The sequence below is a fragment of the Chiroxiphia lanceolata genome, chromosome 5 (genome assembly GCF_009829145.1).
Source record: "Chiroxiphia lanceolata isolate bChiLan1 chromosome 5, bChiLan1.pri, whole genome shotgun sequence".
Taxonomy (NCBI): domain Eukaryota; kingdom Metazoa; phylum Chordata; class Aves; order Passeriformes; family Pipridae; genus Chiroxiphia; species Chiroxiphia lanceolata.
Window position 1 is genome coordinate 63,025,798 of NC_045641.1, and position 26,913 is coordinate 63,052,710.

At 47.1% G+C, this 26,913-nt stretch overlaps 1 protein-coding gene across 2 annotated transcripts in view; it reads left to right on the forward strand.

Moving 5' to 3' along the window:
- LOC116787410 (cat eye syndrome critical region protein 2) overlaps positions 1–26,913 on the forward strand; it is a 102,395-nt gene that overhangs the window by 60,139 nt on the left and 15,343 nt on the right. The window contains exons 3-13 of one of the 2 annotated variants that reach the window (XM_032688979.1): positions 10,478–10,661; positions 11,418–11,557; positions 12,056–12,160; positions 12,772–12,821; positions 15,155–15,324; positions 16,056–16,133; positions 20,930–21,086; positions 24,469–24,598; positions 24,877–24,914; positions 25,013–25,104; positions 25,390–25,516. In XM_032688979.1, coding sequence (XP_032544870.1) covers positions 10,478–10,661; positions 11,418–11,557; positions 12,056–12,160; positions 12,772–12,821; positions 15,155–15,324; positions 16,056–16,133; positions 20,930–21,086; positions 24,469–24,598; positions 24,877–24,914; positions 25,013–25,104; positions 25,390–25,516 — 1,271 coding nt within the window. Of the gene's footprint in view, positions 1–10,477; positions 10,662–11,417; positions 11,558–12,055; positions 12,161–12,771; positions 12,822–15,154; positions 15,325–16,055; positions 16,134–20,929; positions 21,087–24,468; positions 24,599–24,876; positions 24,915–25,012; positions 25,105–25,389; positions 25,517–26,913 lie in introns of those variants that run through there. The other variant, XM_032688980.1, reaches the window with a different exon arrangement.

The following is a 26,913-nucleotide window of genomic DNA, read 5'->3' on the forward strand; positions in this document are numbered from 1 at the left end:
TGAATAAACTGAAGTACAGAGTACTTCAGATACAGAGTATCTGTGGGGGCAGCACCTTTGGCGTGAACCCTGAGTCAAAACCAACAATGCCCACAGAAAATAGCACAATCACTCTCTAATTTAGTGTATTTATGTAGATTAAATAAGGGAAAAGACAATTTTTGAAACTGTCTCAATTTATCTCTTTATTTGTATTCATTCAAGGTGAACAATCCTTTCTGTTCATTTACAGCTATATTAATTCGTATTTTCACAAATATACATAACAATACTGTTTGCTCAACATAGTGATGTTTCAGGATCTTTCAGCAGAGTGATTTTTCCCCCTTTTTAATCCAGTTATCCAACTCATTGATTTGTCATTACCAGTTTTCACTCAAATTGCAGCATCAGTAGTGGGGGAGGGAGTTCCTGCTTCTCTGTCCATACCACTACCCTAAACCCCCCTGCATGTATTGAGAGCACAAGTCATCCCTTCATGGAGATTGTGCAGAGACTCAGTGAGTTTGAAGGAAGGGTTGAGCCAGCATTGAAAGACAAATAAGCAGTCATTATGTTTTAAGTTTTATTTTAATCCCATGAATATTCTCTGAATCTCTCTGGGCAGTGTGTGCACTTTCCTGCTTATCCCCTTTGACCCCAGGACTTTCTCTTCCTTTAGTACCATATGCCTTCAGCTCTTGTTTGGGATATTTCTGGCTGCTCTGGTTTCATAGCTGCTCATATTCCTATTTCTTCCTTCCCATAATCAAATGAAAAAAACACACAAGCAGCCCTTGCTCCTACCTACAAATCAAATGCAGGCCCCTGCACCCAGCATGCATCTAGTTAACCATATGTGTCTTCCTCATCTTCCAGGAACTGCATATAATCCACCAGGCTTGGCAAATCCAAACCCTCTTTTCTCCAATGCTTTACGTCTTCACACCAATTGCTTTCTTTCCCTGGCTTACTTGGCCAAATAGGCTGCTGGTCTCTTGGGATGGGGAGATGGATGCTGGGCATCTGCTCACTTCTTCCTGCTATTGTGGTGGGGAGCGTGAGGGGGGAGCAACGGCGAGGCAGACAAGGGCAGTGAGGAGCAGTTGGGCATAGGTAAAAGAAGGACCATCAGTGCCTTCAGGCTGTGTTTCCTTCACCCAAAATTAATTTCACCTTCTCGTACAGAAGGAGAAGCAACAACATGCCTCTCTGTTGCCTCCCTGTACTTTGAGGTGTTGGAGGCAGGACCACAACATGGAACGCTTGTGGCCGCTCCTGCTGATCCCAGGGATGGTGATGAAAACAGAGCAGCCCTGGCTCACAGAAGGGTGCTTGGAGCCTCCTACAAGCAGGAATATGACAGAACAGTTCAAAGTAACAGGTATGTGTGATTTCTCTTGCCAGTGCTGCCTTTCTCTCACACAGCCCAATTAACAGGGGTCACAGAGCACTGATTAGTTGCCTTGGCATTTTGTGAACATAAAGCAGTGAAAAATCCAGGGTAAATGGGGGAAAGGAGATCAAATAGACACTTATCTCAGCTCTCCTGCCTGTCGCTGGCATTTGCCAGCCCAAGGAAAGCGCCTTTCCAGAAGAGACCAAGGCGGGACGGTGCTGTATCTGTGCCGGTATCTCTGCTGCTCTTCTGCCTTTTCTCAGCAAAATAACAAACAAGTCACCCCCAGCAGCTGTGTCATTTGTAGGGTTGTTGCTAGATAAGAGCCAAACCACTGGAGATGTGTGGACCAAAGGCAGCTGGGGAAGATCAGAGTGTGCCCTTTTGCCACGCTGGTGTCTGAGATGAGTTCGGTTCCTAAGGCTGGCGTCTCCTCTAGGAGGGGTGGACTCGCAGCCTCCTGTCCTTTGTGTGAGGGAAAAGGGGTGAAAGGCAGCACATATCAGTGAGGGGAGATAAAAGGACATCTCCATCTAGTTCAAGAGTTGCTGAGTGTGGCCTAGTAGTGCTAAGGAGCCCAAACTGGAAAATTCCTTGGTTGTTCAGCTTTATGGCTGTGGCTGGTGTGAGAAGTCTGGACAAGCAGACCTGGAACCTTCCTGAAAGGTGAGGAGCTGCAGTGACCTCGTGCCTTCCTCTTCTTCCTTCATGCTCCCCTTTTTTTGGGGTAACAAAGCAATGCTCCTACTTTAGCTGTCATACCCAGGTTAAGTGGCTGCACTTGCTTCTGTCAAGCCAGCACATGCTCCTGTGGTGTGATCCCTTATTAGACTAGACAGCCCACATCAGCTCTCCATTCTCTCTGCCTCCCCAGAGACACTGCCTCGCTCCATAGCTGTTCCTATTCTGCTTCTCTGTGGGATACAGCATATCTGCCAGCTCCCCTTCCAGCTTCCCCAGTTTTTATTGTATGGGAGATCACTCAAGGTAAGATGGAAGAAGACAAGGAGTAGGAATGTTCTTAGCTGCTGACAGCCATGGGTTTTCTTAGCTGATTTTTTTCTCTCTCCTAAACACAAGCATTATGGGAGTTCAGCTGGGAAGGCAGTGGATTCCACATCATCCAACCATGTAAATTAGATTTCCTTAGCAAGGTTGAGCAGCCCTTCTGCTGGAGAACCTCCTGTCCTAACTTTGTGTTATCATATTGGAGGAAACATCCAGAACCCTGTTGTTTTCTCTAAGCATCTCTTCAGCATATTCTTGGGAGTGGTCTGGACTCAGTGCCACATTTAAGTTCTGGAAGCAAGTTGTGGGGTGGACAAGAGAGAGGCAGGGAACTGGAGTTGCTAGAGTGCTGAAATTACTCTGCTGTCCTTTACTTTTGTGGAAGACTTCAGGTGTCTCTGTCATGGATGTGGAAACCTCCAACCACTCATGTTTCAGACTGTCAAATCCAGGAGTTAGACCAGACTATTTTAGGGAAGAGCTGCCTCTACTAAACATTAGCTAACCGGCTAATATTTTGTCCTTATGTTTTGAAATAAAACCATGGTTCTAACGTAGAAAGACTGTCTTTCCATGTTCAGCAATGGTGAAGACAAATGTCCTTGTGTGCAGAGCTCAGTGCAGTCGACCCACTCAATTCTTCGGGTGTCTTTCTCTTCCCCTTCACTGCCAATGACAGGTAAGCCACAGAATTACTGAGGTTTCAGCAAGGTCAAAAAACTAGTTCAAGTTTGCAGAGGAGGACAAAAGGCAGGCCTGTACATGCCTTGTGATGGCCTTGTGCTCCAGCAATCTCTGCTGTCTTTACGACTCTGAGAGGAGAAACTTCACTCTGGAGCTTTGATCAATGTAATTTGAATTTTATTTTTTTCCCCCCACTTTGTGGTCTCATTCAAGGTCCAGTAATGTCAGCTGTCCTGCTTTTGTTCATAGCCACTAGTAGGCCAGCAGGTTTTCTCCAGGCATGTTTCAAAAAAGACACTGAAAGGTGGGATGTGCCCAGGTGTTTCCTCCATCACAGGGGCTCTGCCAGGGTTGGATGTTGCTGAGGTCTGTCACAAGTGTGGTGCCCCCAGGAGTTGCTGCCTCCCTCTAGGCTGTTCCTGGGAATTTTTGAAGTCTGTCCCCATCAGTGGTACAACTAGTGGCACTGCTAGTTGAATTGGAAATGACATGTGGCTGTTAAAGCTTAAGGTCATGATTCCTGGATCTCCAGCTTCTCCACCATTTTACTCTGCCACGGTGAAGTGTTTTTTGCAGAGACCCTTCAGGGTGCTCATTGCCCTTGAGCCTCTGCCAGTTTGGCCACCCCGATGACAAGTTTGCCCATGGTCTGAGGAGGACATGCTTTCTGCTGGCTTGCATGCCTTCTGAGCAGGCTGCACACGGAGGGCTTGGGAGGATACCTTCCCAACCCTTTTCCTCCCCAAGAAGGATGGGGTAGCATCTTTTTCCCCCTGCATCATACTTAACTTAGTTTCTCAGTAGGGTAAACTGTTTGAAGGTGAAGTACCAGCTGGTCCATAAAGCTTCCTCCCCCACCTCAGATAAGAAAGCTCATTAATACAGTAAAAAAAAAAAAGTCTCCATTGTTACATGAGAGCTCAAGGTCAGGCTGGTAGTAGTAACTCATATTGCCTCTAAGGTCAGCCTAAGCTTTCTCTTTCTGACAAGCCACGATAGATTGATCATGAGGGTCCTTACATTATTTTTTTTCTTCTGAAATAGGCTTTGCTTCTCCTGACCCTCTTAATGATGTTTGACTGAGGTCATCCCAGCAAACCCTGAATCCTTCCCATTACCTTCCAGAGGGCTTGCCTTTGTGCCAAGGCATTGTATGCTTGTTAAGAATTAAGCCTTCCTGATCTCTGCTCTAGCAAAGGAGCTGTCTTCATTGGAGAGGCGAGAAATATCTTGAATGCCATCTGTCAGTTAATGCTCTCATTAACACCTGAGTGACTCTCAACACCAAGCTGATGTCTTTTTGCCAATTCAGAACTTAAAAGGTGCCAGCCCATAAGGTGAAATATCTTCAGTCCATAAAATTAACTGCATGATAAAACGTCTGTTCTGATAAGACCTTGATTTTTTGAGGTTCTTTCTTTTAACTAGAGAGATCACAGAGGCAAAGCCAGTTCTCTTGTGTGCTGTGAATTAGATGGAGAAGAAGACTTTCTTCATCTAGTGCTAAGAACTCCGAAAAGCAATGCTTGTGCTGGGTGGCTGGGGGCATCTGAGTCTTTTTTAGCTTTTAAAGCGTTTACCAGACATAAGTATCACCTCTATTATTTTTCTTTCTGGCTAACTGTCTAATAGGAACCGCAAGAGTAATTATATTCCTGTTTAAATGGTCCTTGAGGGAAAGGCTGAGCTCTCCCCGTCTTGTTTTCCATGTTCCTCCCACATACAACTCTTGGGTAGGAGGTGGAAGAGGTCTATTGTTGTTCCTGCTCTCCTGGTTTTGTCAGGGTTCTTGGTTTTAATCTGAAGAACAATATACTGTCTGGGATTAGATGCAGGTCAGGCTTGCCATTTTCCCAGCAGTTTTAGCTCAAGAGTGTTCCAGTATTTACTCTTCCGTTGCATTTTGTAAATTGAATGAAACAAGAGACCTAAAACACTGTCAACATGATAGATATTCTAGCTAGTGGTCCAGGCAATTATTTGGCATCTGAACTTTCAGAAGGCTTATTTTTGTGTGCCAGCAGTAGCTGAGCATCACTGGGAGATTTTTGTCTCCAGTATTTCCAACTCCTTACCCTAATGTTTCTCTCCAGTATTTACTCACACAGGACTGGGAGGTTTGGGAGGGGGTGGGGGGTTGGGTTTAGGGTGTTTTTTAGGGATGTGTATAGGGGGAGGGCTTGTAACAAAATTGGCAGCAATAGACCAGATAGGGCAGTGTGCTGGAGCAGTAATTCCATGCTCAGGCTATGGCATCCTGCCTGTGGGAAGTGCAGATTGACACGGGGACTCTCTTACTGAATCAGTGTTTGGTTTTGCTTTTGTTTGTTTGGCTTGATTTTGTTTACAGTTTTCCAGCCAAGACTTGATTTACTTTGGAGTCTTTAAAACTAAGAGCACGAGCGACTCTGCTTCCTTTGGGCATGAGGATAAAAAAAATAATCGTGTCTCTGTGTGTGTGTGTGTGTCTGTACACATAATTCCAGCCCCGAGGGTGCTGGGTTTGCTCAGAAGGAATTTCACGTTGGGTTTGCCCTACAGGGTGCCTGGGGGGCTGGGGTCTCTGGATGCAGCTGTTCCCTCCCAAGCCTGCACACCGGAAGCTCCGACCAAATTTTTCCATACATCCCATCAACTCTGTGAAATTTTCACCCTCTCTTCCAGAGGTCTCCAAAGGAGCCCCTCCGGGAAGCAGGGCATGCTGGCCAAGCTTGTTTTTGTGACAGCAGAGCATGACCCCACGCGTTAAAAGCCCAGGCAGTGGGAAGGGTGCCTCTCCTGCAAGCAGGGGAAAGCCACTGGGATCACCAGGCAGGGGGGGAGGAGTCCTCAGCTCCCCTCTCCTGGAGCTCAGAGAAACCTCCCTCTTTGGGAGGCAGCCGGGCAGCAGATGGCCGGGCTGCGGCGCTGAGCTGTCAGGGGGTGGTGTATCATTTCTCTGGCTGTTCTGGACGCTGATACCCATGTTGGAGAGCAGCCCCTCCTTCAACTTGCTCCATCTTCTTTATGCCCTGATTTTTTCGCAGCTGCTACTAAAGATCACAGGCAACTTGAGCTGCAGCCTTGCTGGTGCTCTTGTGGATTGTCTGACTCTGTTCCTCCTCTTTGACATGGATGTGCTAGGTCTTGTCCTTCCCTGTGCCCCATATTTCCTTTTGTATATGCACAGGTCTGCAACATGCGATTAAAACTTTCAACCACAGTTGCAATTCAGCTTTGACCTCCTTTCTAATCTTTGCAAAAAAAAGATGGGGATCTCTAGCAAAACAACCCTTTGGTTTCAGAACGCAGCCAGAGATGAGACTAAGAATTGCATTGGGCTCAGGAAAAATCATCTGCATCTGTGTGGGATGTATCACACAGATATGCAGGTACTATTCCAGCACTGCCCCACTACAGCTATCCAAATTGCTTTGCACATCGGGGGGCAACTGCAAAGTAAGGGATGTTTTGACAAGTGAGGGAAATTTTGTCACAGTTTTCTGGAATACTAATGGTGCTAGTGAAGTTGGGATGGAAGAAAGGGGTTGGAAGGATGAAGTTTTACAGTTGCAGAGTACTCTGAGGTACCTTTTCTAATCTGAGTTGATTTCTGTAATACTTTTTCCTTGGTTTAATGAGCTGTATGGAAGATGGTTATGCTGTACGTGAGGAAGTGGTTGACATGTGGTGACAGTCATGCCTGTGGTTTCACACTTTTTTGTAAATTGTTTCTAGAACTCCCAATTTACTCTCAGAAGAGGGATGGTTTTCCTTTGGATATGTGCCCCGAGACAGAATATGTCCATGTACCAGTTCAGCCTCCTTGGGAATGCTTCAGTCTGTAGAGAAAGGACATTGCTAACCTAACATTGCCTCCATTAGTTGAGTGTTTTTACAAGTCTCAGTAATGCTGAGAACCTCTGGAGAAGAGAAACATCTGTCTCAGTTGTCTCCCTCCTGCCTTTTTCCCACCTAAAAAAGGGTTTTCAGAGGTTCTCAGTTGCAGCAGAAACTCTGTAGGACTTGGCATACCTGCAAGTGTATTACTGTTCTATTAGTGAGCTTGAAAAAAAGGTATTTAACAGACTGTATCCAGGTCATTCCATTCCTGGACCCTGTCTCTCTGGTTCTTGGTTTTGAATTTTAATTCTGAATAGTTAGCACTGAGCATTTCTGCTCAGAAAACCCAAGGGCAGGGTTGTCACAGATTGCTCTGCTTCCTGCAGATTTTCTTCTCCAAATCCCTTTTCAAAGGGAAATGTAATAGAGACAGGGTGAGTGAAACTAACTGAAGGTGTGGCAGACAGGCTGAAGACGAGCACCCTACATTTATCTGGAGAAAAGAGGTCGATTCCCATTAAGAGGGAAAATATAAATTGGGCAAGATTGAGAGTGATTGGGAATGCCTTGAGACATCTGTTTCCCATCTCTGGTTCTCATTTCTATCCTTATTCAAAGCGACAAATGCACAGTAGCTGTCTTTGAAAATTGATGGGGGTAGGAACTCAAAAGTACTCTTAAGAACAGAGCTTGTAATGCATTGAACGCTGGGTGGATGGTGGAAATTTCTACTTTTAGCCACTTATGTGAAAGTCAAACTCAAACCAAATTGGTTAAGTCAACAGAGCCAGTCCCCAGGAGGAAAGAGAGCTACATAGGCAAAGATTTCAGATGATCTTCTGGAATTGAGGGGCTTCCTGGATCGGTTTTCTTTGAGAGCAGCCAAAATGATAGAGCAAGATGAGTGAACTCGTGCAAGCAGCAAAAGTATCTGTCTGATCCCATTTTTTTCATGCCTTTCTCCCTTTTTTCTAGGTAGAAAAAAAATTTAGCCAGAAAAAAATAGGAGCAGGTAAAAAACCCTGTTACTTTTGTGACTTCTTCCTGGCCAATCCTTGTCACTCACTAGTCATTCAGGATCCTAGGGAAACTGTTTTTTCAGGCAATTTTATTGGAAATAGCCAGAACCTCTATATCAGACTTGATGAAATTATCTTCTGCCTTGAGCTCTGACAGAGTGGAAGAACTGAACTTGGGGGACTGAAACTTGAATGTTCTCTGGGAGCTTACAGTCATTTCCCTTTTGCAACAGACTAAGCATCCAAATACAGTTGTTGCTTTCCTGCTTCCAGGAAGATATTCTCATCACTCTATTCTGAAAGCTAGTCAAAACTGTCTTCTTTTTTTTTTTTTTTTTTTAATCTAATGGCTTTGGTAAATATCTAACATTCAAGATGTGTGATCAAATAGCACTCTTAAAAAGTCTATAAAGGGAATCTATTATTGCACTCTTTGCCGAGTTGAAGTCCTTGCTGGAAGTTGGGTCTTGAGTTAAATGAGGAAGACACTGGGGATGCACAGCTGCTCCAGGTAGGTGTATGCTGCAGTGAATATTTCACTTGAAAAAGGATATTTGCTGTCATTTTTACCCTAAAATTACTACTTGAGGCAGCACATACATAATTTCATAAAATGTCAGTTGTCAGTTCTCCCTTTTTGACTGAACTTTGTCAGCATAGGGGGCTGTTTCAAGTTGCATTTGTGTGACTACTGGTATTAGTGGGAGTGAAACAATGATGCTTGGAAATACTGATGCTTTACTTGTGTCATGCAGAAAAGAGCAAACTCCAGGTTGCAGGGGGCACTAGATCCACGTACATTCAATCTGTTGTTAAATACAACCAGAGGGCTGGTGACAGTCATCAGGTGAGAGGACGTATCCCTGGGAGGTCAGCTTGCATTTGACGTCAGAAGGAAGCAGGCTGGTGAGGAGTGATCTGCAGGGTGGTAGCACCAACTTCTCTCTACTCAAGGAGGAAGGGAAACGCTGCCAGGTGGACATGGCTTGAGGCATCTGTTCCTTCGTTCTCGCAGTCACTGTCCAGTCATGCTCCTTACAGAGAAGTCCAGTCTTTACCAAATGTGTGAAGACCTCTGTCTAACAGCTAACTTCTTGTTGACTTTTAACCATCTTTCTTCAGTTGGATCACACTCCTCTATCTCTTTGTTTAAAAATAATAGCTTTTGTGGAAGTTAGCGATTTCTCAGGGAAATGCAATTCTGTGGTGCTGGCGTGGTTCCATTAATCATATAGAGTAATCTGCTTGTGCCAAAAACCTATCAAGTTGAGCTGCCTTTTTGAGAGCTGGTGGGAATGTGTACCCAGTGGTGTTCTTGCTGGCATATGGACTTCCCGTGTGTGCAAGAATGCTGGGGCATGGGGGGGTCCCCCTTTGCTGTGCTCAGGGTACAAAACTTGAGCAGGCTGAGCAAGCCTGGCAAGTCTCAGGACTCAAAGTGATATGGACAGACCTTCAGGAAGGTTTATATTTAGGGACACATGGACTCACCAGCCCTTTTTCATTCCCTGCCCTGAAATTTTCAGCATTCAGAATAAAGGCTTACATCTCTTTAAAATATGGACAGGAGCTCCTTTAGCCTTAAGCTCCATCAAGTCAGATGGGGACATTTACCCTCAATGACAGAGAAGGGTAAGAAATGTCTGCTTCCTTGAGTTATATGATGAACTGCTGGGAATGAAAGTGGGACTTCATGTGGCCCAGCTAGAAGATGAGAAAGATCGGTTTAGTAGCAATGTTTATGAAGAGCTTGAATGTTCAGCTTGATCATCTGGGAGACTACAGAGGACAGAGCCCTCTGGGTGGAGCCCTGTTTGGGACGTACACTCATGCTGGGGATGAGCCTCGTTGTGTGTCAGGGTCCAAGCCATGTGTGTTAACTGGGCTGTGCTGATGTCCTGCCAGAGGCACTGATGGAGGGAGGAACAGGCAGAAAGTGGCAGCGCCTTTGGGGATGGAGGGAGAGACGAGTATGGGCCACAACAGGAGTATGGGAAGCATAAATCAGCAAAGTGGGGAGGAGGTGATGAGCTATGGAAAGTTTCAGGGCACTGAACCAGGGCGTGGAAAACTACTTTAGAGGCAGAGGGGTAGAGCAGGGCTTGGCAATGACAGATGTGAGGGGCAAATGAAAAGCTGAAGAAGCAGGTTTAGGCATCAAATGGGGAGAGGTGGAAGGGGATCAGACCAATAACCTTTGTTGCATCCTATTTTAGCAAAAGGTGGATGTTGGTGCTAGCACAAGGCACTGTCCATTAGGATAGAAAGGGGATGAGGCCGAGTTACCTTAATGTTAAGCTCGTTCTTTCAGCTTAGAAGGAAATAACAGTAATGCAGAGCCCTGTAAGCTGACTGTGTATAGTGTGAAATCCCATGGTGTTGCAGTGAGGTTCCTGTGTTTTGGGAATATGGGTTACAGAGCTGTACCCAGCCATAGCTGTCGTGAGGCACCATTTTCCTTCAGGTGCTGTCTCTGTGTTATGTTTGTTCGAGTTGCTTGGTGCACCAGGTGTTTCTGGCATGGCAAACTACAGTAAGTGTGTGGGACTTTTTTTCCCTTGGTTAGATCCCAGACGTTTCACAGCTACCTGGAGGACATCATCAACTACCGCTGGGAGCTGGAGGAGGGGAAACCCAACCCCTTGCGGGAGTCCACCTTCCAGGAGCTGCCCCTGCGCACCCGGGTGGAGATCCTGCACCGCCTCTGCGACTACCGCCTCGATGCAGACGATGTCTTCGACCTCCTCAAGGTGCTTTGGGCAGCAGGGATGGGGGAAACAGGAAACAGTGTGGCTGTAGGAGCTGGGCCAGACCCATGAATTTTACTGGGAAGAGAGGGGTAGATGCTTTTCAATGTATTTTAAACCAGATAACCAGGTGGCGACACAGTGGATTGACGGTTCTCCATCTCCTCCTCTGCCTTGCAGAGGACCCAAGGCGAGTGCCCAAGGCTTGGGCCCTTGTGCTCTGTGGATGTATTCATAACATGAGAGTCGCCAAGCAAATTGGCTTCATTGGCTACTCTTCCTGAGAAGAGTGAATTTGGAGATGCTCCAATGGCAGGGCTGTGAGAGCTGAGACTGCCTTGCTGAGGGATGGTGTGAGATGAAAGGATGGGGCTGAAGTATACTGGGGGAGCTGGGGGAGGGTAGAGGCAGGGAGGGGGGGAGGGAGCTTCTCAGGGCTGTGCGTGACTGTCGCCAGCACTAATTAGACCTTCCCTGTCAGGAGCACCAGAGATGAAATGTTAAAACGAGAGAGGCCATTCAAATTAAAGATGCCAATCTAAATCCCTCCCTGGACAGAGAGCGAACAGTCGCCTTCCCCCTGGAGTAACATTTTCCCAGCTCGACCGGGAGGAGCAGCTGTACTGCTGCTGTGGCGTGGTGGGAGGGAAGGAGGGAGGGAGGGAGGTGTTTGCGGAGGGGTGTCATCATGTTTTGTGTGACAATTGTGGCCGCTTTTCAACTTGTCACCGTCTGGCGGGGGGCTCCCGGTGGGCGCAGGGCCTGGACGCCGACAGCCTCCGCGTGGAGCCGCTGGGCGAGGACAGCAGCGGGGCCCTGTACTGGTACTTCTATGGCACGCGGATGTACAAGGAGGACCCGGTGCAGGGGAAAACCAACGGAGAGCTGGCTCCAGACAGGTAACAACCCACACACATCCCCCCCCGCCATGTCTGGGTGCAGGGGGCGAGGGGGGCACAGCCAGCCCAGCTGGAGGGGGCTCCGCCTGACTGCTGTTGTGCCGGGGTGGGGGGGCCTGGGAGAGACCGGGGCAGTGTGGGGTGAGACTGGAGTTGCCAAGCAGACAGCGGAGCTGCCCTGCGCCGCGCATTGTGTCGGAGCCAGCCTGCAGCCTTTGTGGCACCAGGAGAGCCTGCTGTGGGAAAGATGCTGCCTGCCCCACTGCATTCCTGCCTGTCTGCCCCGCACCGTACCGTGCCGTGCCGGCGGCTCCCAGAGCAGGCTCCCAGCCAGTGGGAATCCCTCCTCTCCCCTCCCCATCTTGTTGCTGCTCTGATTTAATCCCTCCTTTGGTTGGGTTCCTAGCAGCTGTTCCAATTTCTGTGCCCTTCTCCCGTCCTGCCAGCCTCAGTTCCCTTGCTCAGCAGATATTTCATGGTGGTTTTGCCATTTTTCAGGGGATGTGGGGGGCAGACAAACACCCCAAATGTTCCTGGGAAAACAGGCAAGAGACGAGGGCGACCTCCAAAGCGGAAAAAACTACTGGAGGAAAATTTGCTGAGGTATGGAAGGGTTCTTCCTGCAACAGACTTAAAATACGTATGTTCCCAGAGGAAAGTATAATGTAGTTCTGGGGTTCCCCCAATAAGTATGTATATACCATGCAGCCACAATTTCAATGCATATCTGAAGCAAAGCAAGCTCAGACTTGGTGGATGCTTTGATCACTCTCCAAAGCAAATTCTGACTGAGCTGGAAGTTTGGTGAAACAGTGGGCATCACTCTTCCAACCACCTCACTTCAAATGCAGTTCCAGTGTGCAGTGCTAGAGGATTTGCTCCTGATAAGAACACTTTCACTGTGTAGCACTTGAAGCCAAAAATCCCAGCCACTTGAGTCAGTATAGATTTCGGGATGCTTACACAAGAACTGAAATACTGTACTTGCCAAACTTCAGCCTGCACCCTTCACTTTTAAAAACTTTATGAAGCTATGATAAATATATATGTGAAAATATATGTCAAACGTGTGTTCTGCAGGGTGTTTTTTTCATGGTTTTGCTGTGCATTGAATAATTGCTGTGTCCCCCATTCTTCTTAGAAGCAGCTGCATTTCACATGATGTGAAGTAATGTATTTATTGTATCACTTCTTCTCTTTCTTTTTTTTCGTAGGGAGAAGGCAGAAGAGAACTTGCTAATCCATGAGACTCAGATAAGAAATGGTAAAGAGATTTTGCGGCATCAGGGTTGATACCATCGGCTAACATGGTTCTTAAATTGTCAAAGCCCAGAGAGATGTCTGTAACAACCCAGCCTTTCTCAGGAAAGAGTCTTTCTGCTGGTGGTTGGGGCCAAGTTGGGAAGGAGGGGTTTGCAAGGATTACAGGCTGCCTTGCAGCTGGGAGCCTGGGCACATGTAGGCTTCCTATCTTATCATGAATGATTTTGGGAGGAAGAAACCTAACCTACTGGGATACACTAGACCTTGAGGGCTCACCTACAAAAATGGGTTGTGAATGGTCTTTCCTCTTCCAGGCATGAGGTAAACACATGGCCCTGTTGGTAGCTGGTGTGTTTTTTAGGGCTGGGAAGAGAGTGTGGTCAGTGATGCCAAGACAGAGAAGGAAGAACCTTTTTGATCCTCCTCACTTCTCCTTCCTGGTAGCCATTCAGTGGCTGAGCACAGTAAATGACATCTTGGGGGTACCTACCTAAGGGTTAACAAGGCAAGCAGAAAGAATCAGTTGGCAACACGATGTGAATGTGAGTTCAAGGGAGCTGGGACTCATTTGTCATACATGTGTATCCACTGGCTTCCACAAAACCCAGGGACTCGGCCTGCCTGTTCCCTCACAATAAAAGGCAAGGGTGGCATTGTCTTTCCCATGCCTCCTTCCCTTTGCCCTTTGTCTTCAGATTTCCTGGCGGCTGCTCCAGAGCTGGGCGGCAGAGCCAGAGCGGTGCGCGTGAGGCGCTGGGGGTTTTATCAGATCATTGTCTTCCAGCAAATTGTGTCACTTCAGCTGCAGAGTAATCTTCTGGTGGCACAAAGCAGTGCCTTAGTCCTGTTTGCTATTGAAATGAGTTCTCTGTAGGCAGCTGGCAAGGGAATAGGAAACAAGGGTACAGGGTTTGGGGGCAGCGTGCAGGTAAGCTCCCCCCTGCAGGTGGGCAGATGGCTGGTCCTTTGCCATCTCCGTTACTAGTCCCCAGAGCATTCACTTGAGCTGAAGCTGAGGGTGGGCTCAAGTCCAGGCTGGCCTGTGACCCGGAGCATGTGCTCACTCTGTACCACTGCCATGGCACCCAGGCTTCTGACAGAGGGCAGGTGGCTGGGGGGAGGCTGCAGCTTCTGGATCTTCCTAGGGCAACTTGACAGCTTGCATGCCAGAGGCACTTGCAGCTTAGATCCATAAAGGGCCCAGAATCAGGTTCAGAGAGAAAGCGGCTCTGTTTTTTTATCTCTATATATTTTTCGTTGTTAGTTTGCTTGAAAATGTGATGAGAAGGTGCATGACATCTGCCAGTGGCAGTGGTGGCCATTACTTTCTTTCCAGGAACCAGTGGTTAGCTCTAGAAAAGTCTAGAGGGAGCTGAGAACTCCCCAGCCTGAAGGTGTTTGATTCAAGACTCATCCCCCCCTTCTCCCAAGTGAAAAAAAAAGGGCCACAACCTTTTTTGCTTAGAGAGCATCCTGGGGCAAAAGCGTACAAGTTGCAACCCATGAGGCTTCCCTGCTCTGTGTAAACATTTGCGGAGCAGGAACCACATTCCCCCTCTCCAGGTGGGTGTTCCAACCACCATGAAAGAGAGCCCTTCCTTCACAATTAGTATTCAAATGTTTCACACAAGGTGGAACAGCTCAGAGTGTCTTGGTAGTTGGGACACGCTCAGAGCGGTGGGTGATCTGCTTCAGTCCCACTCTGGATCAAGCAGGGATGGGATGTGAACTTTTGGAACTTACCCCTCATCTGGCAGCCTGATGAACCCTGTCCTTCGCTTCCTCTTCTGTTCTTTCAAGTGCCTGTGAACAAAATGTTTCATTTGGGGAGAATGGGGGGATTTTTTCACTGCAGAAAAGGTTTGCAGTGCCTAAAAAAAAAAAAAGGGCTTATTTCAAATTACAGTATTTTTTGATGGGTTTATTCTGCTGCCAGACTAAATCAGATATTTGTATTTCCCCATGTCCTGCTCTGGCTGACAACCTCCATTACAAGAAGCAAATTAAATCCTTTTCTCTGGTCCATCATAACTGGAATGTAGGCTTGCTACAGGGATGTTGTACTACCTGTGTATTGCCATTTCCCATCATTATTTCTTCAACTTTGTGTTTCCTCTGAGTCTTGGCATCACTTTCAGTGTCACTAAGGGAGGTAGCAGTGCTTCTGGTGGATGAGGAGAGCTTTGGGTCTATAGCAAAGAGCACGTTTTTCATAACAGTGGCCATTAACAGTGTCTTTTGCTCTTCCTGAGCCCTGAGGAGAGAAGAGAAGGGATCAAGAAGAGGTGTTAGTCATAACTGCTGTGGAGATAACATCCTTTCATGTTTTTGAAGGGTCCCAAGGGCCTGGCCGTGGAACATGGTGGCTGCTGTGCCAGACGGAAGAGGAGTGGAGGCAGGTCACAGAGAGCTTCAGAGAGAGGACTTCCCTTAGAGAGCGGCAGCTCTACAAACTCTTGAGTGAAGACTTCCTGCCGGAGATCTGCAACATGATTGCACAGAAGGTGAGGAGACATGACATCCTGTTTACCTCCCTTTGACCGCTTCCAAGAGCATGGACGTTTGCTGAGTGAAGTTGCTGAACCCAAGCAGCCCGTCACCCCACCTCCAGCCTCCAAGTGTCATGGATGTGGGGGCTGTTCAGCTTGTGTGGGGGGGAAAGGCTCTCCCCCATGCTGTGGCAGGGCTAGAGTTGATGCTCGAGGATCTGGTTCATGGTTGCACGGCGGCGTTGGTAGGAAGGCTGAAGGGGTTACTGTCTTCAGCCGTGTTCTGTGTCCCTTTTCTCCTAACAGGGAATTCTCTGTGCTTTTGAACTGCTGCGATTTACAGCCTAGCTTTTCTATGCAAACTGCCTGTGATTCCACTTTTACTGCCCTTTCTCAGCTGGCTCTGCTGGAGGGGCACTGGCTGCTTTAGCTGTCCTAGCTAAGTCTGCTTGAGCTGGTTATGTCAGAGCCCTGAAACTCCGAGGGGTATTGTCCGTCAACTGAATGTTTTCAGGTGGGACAGATTTGGAAAGGGATCCTTCGGCTAGATGGCTTTGTAAAATGGGCTCTGCAGCCAGCGTGATGTTCTTGGATTGAGTTCAGTTTGCTTGTTTGCTACCCTTGTAAAGCTAATAGGGATTTCATGGTCACTTCTAGCCCCCAGAGTTTCTCCTGCCAGTGTCACCGATGTGCCCTAATTTCCTCCACTCTCTTTTTCCTTCCCTCAATTCTCAACCCTGTTTCAGGAGAAGCGTCTGCAGCGGACAGAGTTTTCTCCCAGGTGGATGTCTGACCATCAGCCCATCAAACCAATCAAGCAGGAGGTGAGGGGGGGTGCGAGGGGGAGGACGACGGAGGGAGGCGAGAGCAGATGCCTCCTGGGGGAAAAAATAAACCGCAGCATCGCTATTCAGTGGGAAGGAGTCGCTTGAAAGTGCTTGTGCTGAAAGAGAGATGGGTGGTAATGCCCGTCAAAGGCAGGCTGACACTCGGGGTTTCTATGGCGAGCAGGGAGGTGCTGCCCTCTGGATCGCAGAGGTAACCGGCCTCGCTGCAGACTCCGGTGCAGCTGCATATGGAAATCTGCGCTCAGTCTGGGGAATTCCACTTCAATGAGAGTGCTGGCACATTCGAGGCAGTTCAAAGAAAAGTTGAAGAAGGATGAGAGGGCTAGAAGAACCGGCTTACAAAGGGAAATGACAGAAATTCAGCCAAGGGGAAAACGTGAGGCTGCAAACACATGAGGATGTAGATAGTGCTGAGGGAGAGAAGAATGACTGATGCAGCATGCGGAGCTGAGCTAGGAGGGGGTCAGCTGGAAATGGAAGTCACAATGTAGGCAGCTTAAAGAAATGCTTATCAAACTGCAGCTATGTTGGCTGAAATGGCTCTTTCCGTGCCTCTTCACCCTCATCTCCTCCACCCCATCGGTGTAACAGCACTGCTGCTGCTGCTCCTTGCGGGTCTGTGCAGTGAACCAGACCCAGGAAAATGACTGGAGTTAAATATAACCTTTTTCTTTGGTCGGGGTTATTTTTAACATAGATCAGTTTTCTGATCCAGTTCACCACACAGCCCCTAACAGTCACGCCGGCACAGCCAGGCATGTGGTGCTGTGGAGATGGGGGGTCTTTGAACTGGCAACTGCTGCCCAAAGCAATCAGTCAGACAACTCAGGATTAGCTCTGGAGGAAAAGATTGTCTTGATTCTATCAGGTTGTGGCATAATCTCTCACCGCAGATGTAATCAAAACGTAGTTACCTGGTGTTTTGTCAGAGCCTGGGAAATAAAGCTGCAGGGAATATTCCACATGAGCCAGAGTCAGAGGTTCCCGCAAAACAAAGGAGAAAGTAGTTCCCTGCAATAAATATACTTACTTGGAACAGATAAATAAAAGGAAGGAAGAACCTCTCATCATGCTGCAGATAAAAGCCTGCCGAGAGGAAAATAAGACGCTAGTGATGGTCAGTTTGGGGCCAGAATTGCTCTCTGCAAAGCCCACCGTGCAGGAAGCACAGGGACACGTGTTTGTTCACAGGCAGCAGAAATCCCAGAGGAGGAGGGGAGTGGGAAACACATGGAGCCTGAATGATGCTAATCAGTACCGCAGGTGCTCCAGGTCTGCTGTGGCAGAGGGCTGTTAATTGCTGCCTGTGGGCCAGTGAAATGTTTCCAGAGAGCGGGGGGCCCTCCTGGCTCCTGGGGCACAGGGAGCCAGCCAGTGTGAGGGTGGTGATGCTCACAGCGCTCCCCAGCAGGATGTGGCAGTCATCCCTGCCACTGGGGAGCCAAGGAAAGTGCGAGCATGTCTAATATCTTGTTTGTCAAGTGAGAGTGGGCAGCAGGCGAGCCTGGGGGAGAAAACCTTGGCCGAGTGCAGGTGACCCCTTCCTCCTGGCTGCTGCTTCAGTCCAAGATGTAACTGCTTCATGGGCTCCTGATCCTGCAGGGGATTTCTCAACAGGTGGTTCAGATTAGCTCCTCATTAAGAGCCGCCTGAGCAGCACCCTCATTAGGATCACGCTGAGGAAACCTGAGCAGGAAAGGTTTGGCGGATGAGAGGCCAGGGTGTCCAGGGCACTCGCGCCTCCTGGCCTTCTGCCCCTGAAGTCTGATACCAACTGCCTGGAGAGCAAAGCAAACGGCAGGAGTTTGGGCAGGAGTTTGGCCCTTTCAAGTCTGGCAGGGCCAGGGGAAGGCAGCGATGTTGTGTCCTGGAGTGCTCTCTACCGGAGAGAAGGAGGCGGTGATGTTGTGGTAGCAGTGGTTTTTATCCTCCAAGTGAGGAGGAAGCTGGAGAAACGTCCTTTTGCCACCTGTGTGGTCAGGAAGGAAGTTTAACTTGAGTTTGGTTCTTGTTTTTATCATTCCAGTAGGCGTCGGCTTCCACCACATCTCATAGGAGTTTACTGGTTTGTGGTCGCGTATTTTTTTAACCCTGAGTTGAGTACACTCATCCCCAGTGGGCTTAAGGGGGACACCAGGCAGGGGGTCCCTCTGAAAATCAGGTTGTTTCTGTGTCTGAAGTGTCTCAAAGAGCCAGCATTGCTGCTGCCCTGCAAGTGCTGCAGGGAGCAGGTGCCGTTGTGGGTGTCTGCTGCAGCCCTTGGGGCTCACTACACTGCGTCTGTGGTTTCTGCTTTTCCCTTTTCTTCTTCTGCTTCCTACATCTAGTAGGATGACACCCTTCCTTTGCTTAAAATTGTCCCCTTGCTTTGTCGATGCCATATTTGTGGTGTGTTGACCTGGAACATGCTATGGATTCGATGCCATTACAGTGCAGGGTGCTGAATGCACCCTGCAGGCTTGGAAAGGTTCTGGTGGTGAGCACTGCAGCTTGGATGTCGTGTTTGTGTTTCCATAGGACATGAGTGGTGAAAGTGGTATGAATCCAGGGAAAGGGAAGGTCTCACCTGTGTACCAACAATCAGAGAAGCTGGTGTGTCATGCCAGGCTGGCTTAGATCTACTGGTTGGAGAGTTTAAAGGCTGATGGTCACATCCTCAATAAAATATCTTAGTGTACCAACTTCTGATGGCTGGTTCCTGCTCGCCTCTTCTAGTTGCTGCAGAGCCTGACTTCTTTGGTTCTTACTGCTATTTGAAGATTGATCAAGAAAGTTGGGGTAAACTGTTTGATGATGGTCGGGATCAGACCTGAAAGGAAATTGTTTGCAGTTTGTGAGTAGAAAATCGGATGGTAGAGCATTCAAGAAAGGGATATGAAAAGAATCAAAAGTGTAAATGTAAAACCCAATTCTGTAGGTTCTTGACCTCTTGTACTTGGCATAGCACTTTCAGTCCTGAGCATCCTGGCATTTGGATATTTGTCAGGGAGAAAAGGCCTGAGAGACAATTGGAGCTGTAAGGATTGCTTTCTAAGGAAACATTTAACCTAACTGCAGAAATGTGGGAGTTTTGCGTAAGTGTCTGAGGAAGCCCGTAAAGGTTGGAATGTGGCTGAAGAACAGAAGGATTTGTGCTCACCCAGAAGAGCCTAACTGGGAATAACTGGATGGAACGAGGAGTTGAGAAATGAACTTCAGGCTGAATGTGAGGAGAAGCTGGCTAAGCTAAGGCACATGGGCTCACAGAATGATTTTCCTAGGAAAGGGATGTACGAGTGAACAACTAACATTTGGCAAATATCTAAAAAGGAAAAGAAGATAGGCAGAGTTCTCATGGTGAGATGATGCTATAGGATTCACCTAAAAAGGTTGGTGGTTTTCTGCCCAGTCTGTCTCTAAATGCAGGATATGGTCCTAATTTTGTCAAGAGTCCCATCACCCTTTCTTTGACACTTCTCTATGACTGTTGGTGGTTGAAATATAATTCTCTTAAAATATTTTTGCTGCTGGAGATAGGGAGATAATTCACGATGCTCATCCACAGGGAGTTGGAGTGGGACTTTGTACAGCAGCTCAGGGCTGTGTAGAGGAAGGGGAGGCAGGGGGGGAATGAATGTACCCTGAAACCAGACAGCATTTCTAGGTGTTTATCAAAACAGCCCCAGGTTCCACTCCTAGGCAATGAAACAAGGACAAAACAGTAATCATGGGGCCAGAATTTTTTTTTTTCTGGGGATTAATAACGGGCCTGGAGAAGTTGATGATCTGAGCAGCAGCCAACGGACCCCAGCTGATTGCTAATCCTCAGGAAATGCCTTCTGCTTAAGTGGTGGTTGCTGGTTATTCCCTGAAAATGAAGTTGGAGCAAACTGTGTGTACACTGTTCTTTTCCGATTGATATTCCTTGCTGACAAGGCACATGTATCTTGGTCTTGCAGAAGTCAAAGGGGTGGGAGTGGCTGGTGGATGACTGATTCATTTGCCTTATCATTAATTTAGGCTAATAAAGATAATTCCACACTTCCATATACATATCTTGCACTTCATTGGGGAAATAGGAGCAGGCGATCCCTGGTTGGGAAGCCTGCAGTCTTAAGCAGGATCAAACACAGCCTTGGAGCCTGCTGGCAGTGGGGAGCTGAGGAAGTGGAGCAATAAAGAGCCAGGCATCCTGGAGTGAGAAAACTGGTTTTGGGACCCAGCAGGAAAACTGTCCAAATAAACAAACAAGACATAGTTCAGGGAAAATTAGCACACAGAAATTTTGAACAGGAAAGGAAAACATTCCAAATGATACCTCGATGCAGGGCTGCACCAGCCTATTCTCTTTTCCTATTGAAGTACGCTGTGTTTTATAGCAGAGCCAGGTTTGGCAACATAGTTCTTTCTGCTCACACTTCCCACTTGGAGCTCTGCTAGCTGGAAGAGGTAGAGGTGTTCTGTGGTGCTGTCAACAGCCTGAATCCTTTGCCCAGAAGGGAAGGGAAATACACACGGTGTGTCCCTGACAGAATGGCAGCTTGTCTAACCCATCACTTCTCCTTCCATTGTCCTTGTATCAGTAGGATTTCATTGCTTGACAAATAACTTTCCTTTACATGTTGCTTTTCATCTAGGAATTCATGCATACAAATCCATTTTTCCCCTTTTTTTTTTTTCCTCACAGCCATTCATTGTAGGTCTGCTTTAATATTTGCTCAAAGTAATCCTTCCTGTGCTCAGACTTGAATAAGCCAGTGTGTTACAGTTTTTGGTGCCCTGTTCTGTCACAGGTAAACCCGAATGTGCTGAGTTCCATGGAGAAGCAGAGGCGCAGGGAGGAAGAGGAGGAACGCCAGATCCTTATAGCAGTGCAGAAGAGGGAGCAGGAACAGCTGCTAAAGGAGGAGAGGAAGAGAGAGATGGAGGAAAAGGTCAAAGCAGTGGAAGGTAACGTGCAGACAAGTGTGAAGCAGAAGTAGAAGTTTTCAAAGCCAAGATTGAAATCTTGAATTAAGATCTGCCATTTACATCCCTCCCCTGCCAGACCTGCTAATGGGAATATCTTTTCTTGTACTTACCTGTGATAAATTAGTCTGACTGTAGCTTCTTTTCCTTTGCCTATCTCCCTTGGTGTTGGTGGCTGTTCTCTAGTACACCCTTTGACTCTGTTGTCTTCCTCAAATCATGCTTATTTTCTCCCTCAGCTATGCTTTTTTTCCTGCTATTCACGTTGTTTCTCAGTTCTCTTCCATCTCCCTACTTGCCTCCTTATGGATTTCCCTGTGTGCAGGATTAGCTGGATTTGCTCTTGCTAAATAGCATTTGGTTCTTTTGGCCCAGTCCATGATAAAAGAAGAATTCCCTTTGAGGAGAAAGGGAAGGGGACAACATAGGAGTAGCAAGAGTAACATTTTTTTCCTGGCCTTACCAATTGGAGAACTAAAGATGAAGGGACCAGGCTACCAGAGCACCAGAGGTGGCAACTTCACATGTTGGTTTGATTATTTATTTTTTTTTTTGGTTATGAATTAAATGCTGAGTTAAACCGTTCTGCAAGAAACAAATGTATTTAATGTGTTCAGTACATCAGCTCAAGGCACAGGCAGCAGGCATTCAGCTGTGGCATGTAGGCATGGGTGTCAGAGCAGGCTCACTTCTGACCACCTTCTCTCTGTCAGCTTCCCTTACGGGAAATCCTTGAGCTGCAGCTTCTGCCACAGTGACTGGCTGGGCTGTTGCAGTTCTAGGGAAAGGCTGAGCATCTTCAGAAAGCTGTGGTGGTAGTGTGTGGCAATATCAGTATCCTGAGTCCTTAAGGGGATAAAGAATCAGAAAAGGAAAAAAAGATTAGGTTCATGCAAACCTTGTAAACTTTCCAAGATGAAACAGTCTGCTACCAGATGTTTGGTAGCGTGCCAGATGTTATCTAAGAATAGGGTTTTTTACCTGCTTACCTTTCTAACCCTTAGAAAATCCAATTACTTCCTTGGCCTTCATATATTCCTGGTTGCCAGTCCTAGCTAATCCAGTGCTTTAAACTGAGACTCATCCAGCTTCCATATCTGCTGCAGATATCTGTTTCACCTTGGAAAATTGCGTATTCTCTGTGCTTTAATTCTTCATCTGTATAGACAAAATTAATTTTGAGGTTCCAGAAGAGCTGCAAAGATAAATGTAACATGGCTTTGCTTTGGGATAAGCCACTTCCTTTTCTGGGTAAATGCAATTACTACATCATCTGATTCAAAGACATCAGAACCACTCAAAGAAAATAGCATACATTCATAGCTTTTCTTGGCAGAGATGCTTTTCTTTTGGTTTAAACTCATCCCTAGTCCTAGGTCTTCTGTAGAGGAAGGATGTGAAATACAAAGTGAAATATCTGCTCTCTGATGAACTTAATCAGCACTTCACCTTCTTCTCAGTTTTGAACTGTATGGCTGTTTTTTAAAACACGTTCCTGTTTCCAGTCTGAGATTCCACTTCCCCCCACTCCAATGAACACCCCCAGGTAGCAAGTTTCCTGCTGGGCCCATCTGTAGTCTCCTGAATTTATGAGTTAAGACAGCTTTCTAGATTTCTACCACAACAGCAGGTTAGAGTTTCTCAGTTCTCCTTCAAGATGCTGCTTCGTCATAATCTCTCACAAACATGACTTTCTAGCTGGTTGAGGTACTTTTTAGGGCACTGTTTAGATTTTAAAGCTGCTGGGTAGGACTCGGCCAACAGTGTGAGAAAGAGCTCTGCCTGATATGTAACATGCTGTGTTAATCACTAGCTGTGGCAGAGGTTCCTGCCATTAATCCTGACTGAGATCCAGTCTGGTACCAGGGTAGCACTCCTCAATTCCTGTCAGTTTACCAAGTCACATCTTTGGCAGGCCTTGGAGGATTTCTAAAATCTACAAATCTACATCACCTTACCTCTTGGCTGCTGTTGCCATGAGGTTTTCCTTTTGCTGCCCAAATTATCGCTTCCTGTTTTCCTCAGCTTTCTCACTTATGCATCCATTGCAATGCTGTCTGAGTGATGCTAGTTTTAGGAGAGAAGCATGAAGTACTGAACTGTGCTTGGACAGACTCAGATAATCTCTGTTACCTGCAACTGGATGTTGGACTTATCATCATGAAATGTTATAATAGATGCTGTTACATTCTGTAGGACACCTTAGAACCAAGTCCTATACTCCCAACTTCAGTGCTGCCCAGAGTCTTCTAACAGGAAATTCAGGCTTTCTTTTACCAATGTTTGACATATCTGCCCAAGGATGTCCTTATAAATAACCACTTTGTAGCTATTCCTACATTTTTTGTGCCCTCAGCCGCTATCCCAAGTTTGTTTTTGACTGACAGAGTAAGACATTAAATTAATATTTTTCCACCAGAGCTGGTACTTCCTGAGTCTTTGACATTTTCCAAATATGAAGCTTCTGATAGAGGGTGTTAGCCAAGTCTCTCCCATCTTTCTTTCTCTCTGGGTGTTCCCTGATGTGGCCTGTTTTCAGGGGTCCTACTCCTGTGACATCTCTCCTTGAACACTACTTTCACAGAATTCTGCTCCTACGCAAGGTTGGTCCAACCACAGGTGTTTTGCAAGTCAAATGAATTCAGATTTCTTATAAGAGAAAGGAAATGAGGTTCATAAGAGCCCATAAACTTTCTATTATGAAGCAATCTGTTAGCCAGCTGTCTGGTTGCAAACCACAGGTTATATTACTAGAATTGCTTCTTCCTGTCTCTCACCTCTTTAAATCAAAGCTGTCCCAGTGGTCCTTCTGTGTGGCAGCTTGCTTGCTCTGGCTGCTGGCCATGAAGACCCACCTGAGCAACCTTCCCAAAGCTAGCCATGATCATGGAGGATATTAATGTCCCCAGTTACTCATTGCCACTCAGCTGGTAAAACTTCACCCTTTCCCCCTGCACTGCTCTTCATCCCCTTCAGTGCAAAACCAGCTGCCTTGAGTTTACCTACCTGAGCCAAAGCACCTAAAGGAAGGTAACAACAAGCCAGCTCTTTCCATAGTGCTGATCTATGCCTAGGTCTGGTTGAACTTCTCTCTCTGTACCACACCACTTCTGAAAGCTGCCTAGGGGAGCATCTGTGTCACGGCAATGCTTCAAAATCGGTGATGGTAAACCAAGGGAGGGTGAAGAGGTGTGTTGATGGTGCGCTGCATTCTCACCTCACCTGCTCCTGTGCTGTTGCTGCTTTTGCCAAAAGAGCAAGACCATCTCACTGGAGTCCTTGAGAGCTGCAGGACCTGCCTTCTTTTTCCCTGAAAGAAGTTGACAAGTAGTGCTGAATGTTTTTTCACCTCTTCCTACTGCAGAACGGGCCAGGAGGAGGAAACTTCGTGAAGAGCGGGCCTGGCTGCTGGCACAGGGAAAGGAGCTCCCTCCTGAGCTGTCCCACCTGGATCCCAGTTCCCCCTCCAGGGAAGAGCGAAGGACCAAGGATATGTGAGTACACAACTGGGCATTGCAGCACGTGAGTGCATTGAAGTAGTGAGTATGGCAAGGAGAGGAGTGTACCCATTCACAGGAGTGAGGAGGGAGAAGTGAGGGTAGAGAACAGTGAGGAGTAAGGTGGTAAACATCTGAATTTGGTCCACATGAGAGGAGTGTTTGTGATGAGGCCTATTTGTCAGCATTGTGACACTGTGCATGGATGGAAGGGAAGATGAAGTACAAGAGCATGTCCTCAGTCTGCATATTCACTGTGGTGCTTCTCATTGCAGCTTTGAACTGGATGATGAGTTCACAGCCATGTACAAAGGTTAGTCCTACCCCAGCTTTCCCCTTTGCATGACTTGCTCAAAGTGAAATCCTCCCCTGTGCGTGTGTAACCATTCACCTTTCTCTTGCTAACACCAGTTCTAGATGTGGTGAAGGCTCACAAGGACTCTTGGCCCTTCTTGGAGCCCGTTGATGAATCCTATGCTCCCAACTACTACCAGATCATTAAGGTATGGAAAGTGATCCAGCCATCTTGACTGATGCACTTTGTTGACCAGGAGGCAGTTTTTTGGAAGTCTTTTGATATTTTGTGGGCTGTATTACTCTCACCTCTCAAACTGCATGTCTCCAGTAGTCCTTTCTAGCCTTACAAGTCAAGGAAACCAAAGATGAGAGGCTTCCTCTCTGGACAGCATCCTCTGCTGCCCCATCCCCTCCCTGAGGAAGCTACAGCTCCAACTTTGTACGCCCCACTACGCCTGCTGTCACTGAAGGGAGGTGTGGTTGTATTTCAGGCCCCCATGGATATCTCTAGCATGGAGAAGAAGTTAAATGGAGGTCAGTACTGCACCAAGGAAGAATTTGTGGGTGATATGAAGACCATGTTCAGGAACTGCCTTAAGTACAATGGCGAAGGCAGTGGTAAGAGCAGTAAGATAATAAATTTGTCTATTTGCAGTGCTCGGTCAAAGCAAGCAGTGATCTCTTCCTCCTCACCAGTCCTTGATTTGTGCTTCTTCTCTTTCAGGATATTTTTGGGAGGCCAGATGAAAGAGTAGGAGCTTCTGAGTAATAAGGCCTGGGGTTTTAGTGAGGCTTTTAGCACAATTTGACCGTGCTGGAAGGGGCATGGGATACTAAGGACTGCCTTGTTGGTAGATGGTGACAGCAGAACATATAAAGAGAAGAAAGTCTTGTTTCTTTCTGAGCTCATTTCTTCGTGTGCTTGTGTGTGCCTGTGTGCCCCTTTTTCTTATAGTAACTAACACAGACTTTGAAAAGCATTGGAGTCTGGTTAGCTCCCAGTGTTTGAGTACTACAGTGAGGAGTGAACCAGGTTTGTAGTCCTTTGGATGGAAAATGTCAGGTTTAGGTTCCTGGTCTATTGAATGAACAACATGAGTCTGCAAATGGGAAATCCTGGGTTTAATTGCCATGCCAATTAAAAATTAAAACTCTGCATGTTACTTAGGTAAGAAATCAGTTCCCATATGGTGAGTCATCACTGCAGACTGTGTCTCACCAGCAACACCTTGAAAGGGATAACAGTTAGGAACTAATCAGCTTGTTGCTGTTGGCTGCAAGTAAAAGCATACCTGCACTGCCACTGACAGAGCTCTGTCCCCCAGGGAACTTCAGGGTTAGTTTAGTGGAAACAACTGGAAGGTCATTTGCTTCAAGGCCTTGTCATTAACACCTCTCACATGTCTTTTCCTTCCTACCCACTCAACAAAAAGTAGAAGCCCATCTCAGCAGGACTGTCCTGTGGAAATGATGCACTGGGGACTCTGGTGTTGGCAGTAGCTCTCATGTCAGGGCCAGCAAATGCTTTAGAAACTGTACCTGAATAAATGTGTTTGCTGATTTTCCTCTGTCTTGTAGCCTATAGCAGAGATTCGAATGAGTCCAAGAAAAGCCTCTGAACGTAATCAAATAGCCTTGCTGGAAGTTCACATTTCTTCTCCCACCACTTTGCTGGCTAACTGTGCACTGTGCAGGTCACACATCTCTGTAAGCAGAGGTGGTGCTCCTCTAATGTAATTCTTGGCACTACTCTGAAACAGAGTTAATGCTGACTCTGCAGACCGTGCCGCCAGTGGTACTTTGTCATGCCTATGTGCCTGTCCTCTGGTGGGGTTACTGAACAGATCTGTGTTGCTTATGGAAGTTTAGGAACCAAAGCCAACTAGTTAGAAACAAAAGTCTTTCTCAAAGAAACTTGGAGGAGGGGAGATGATTCATCTGATGGGGAAAGTCTGATGTTGCATAGTTGTTTCTCTCTATAAGGCTCCGTTCTTGATGTTTTTGGGGTTTTTCTA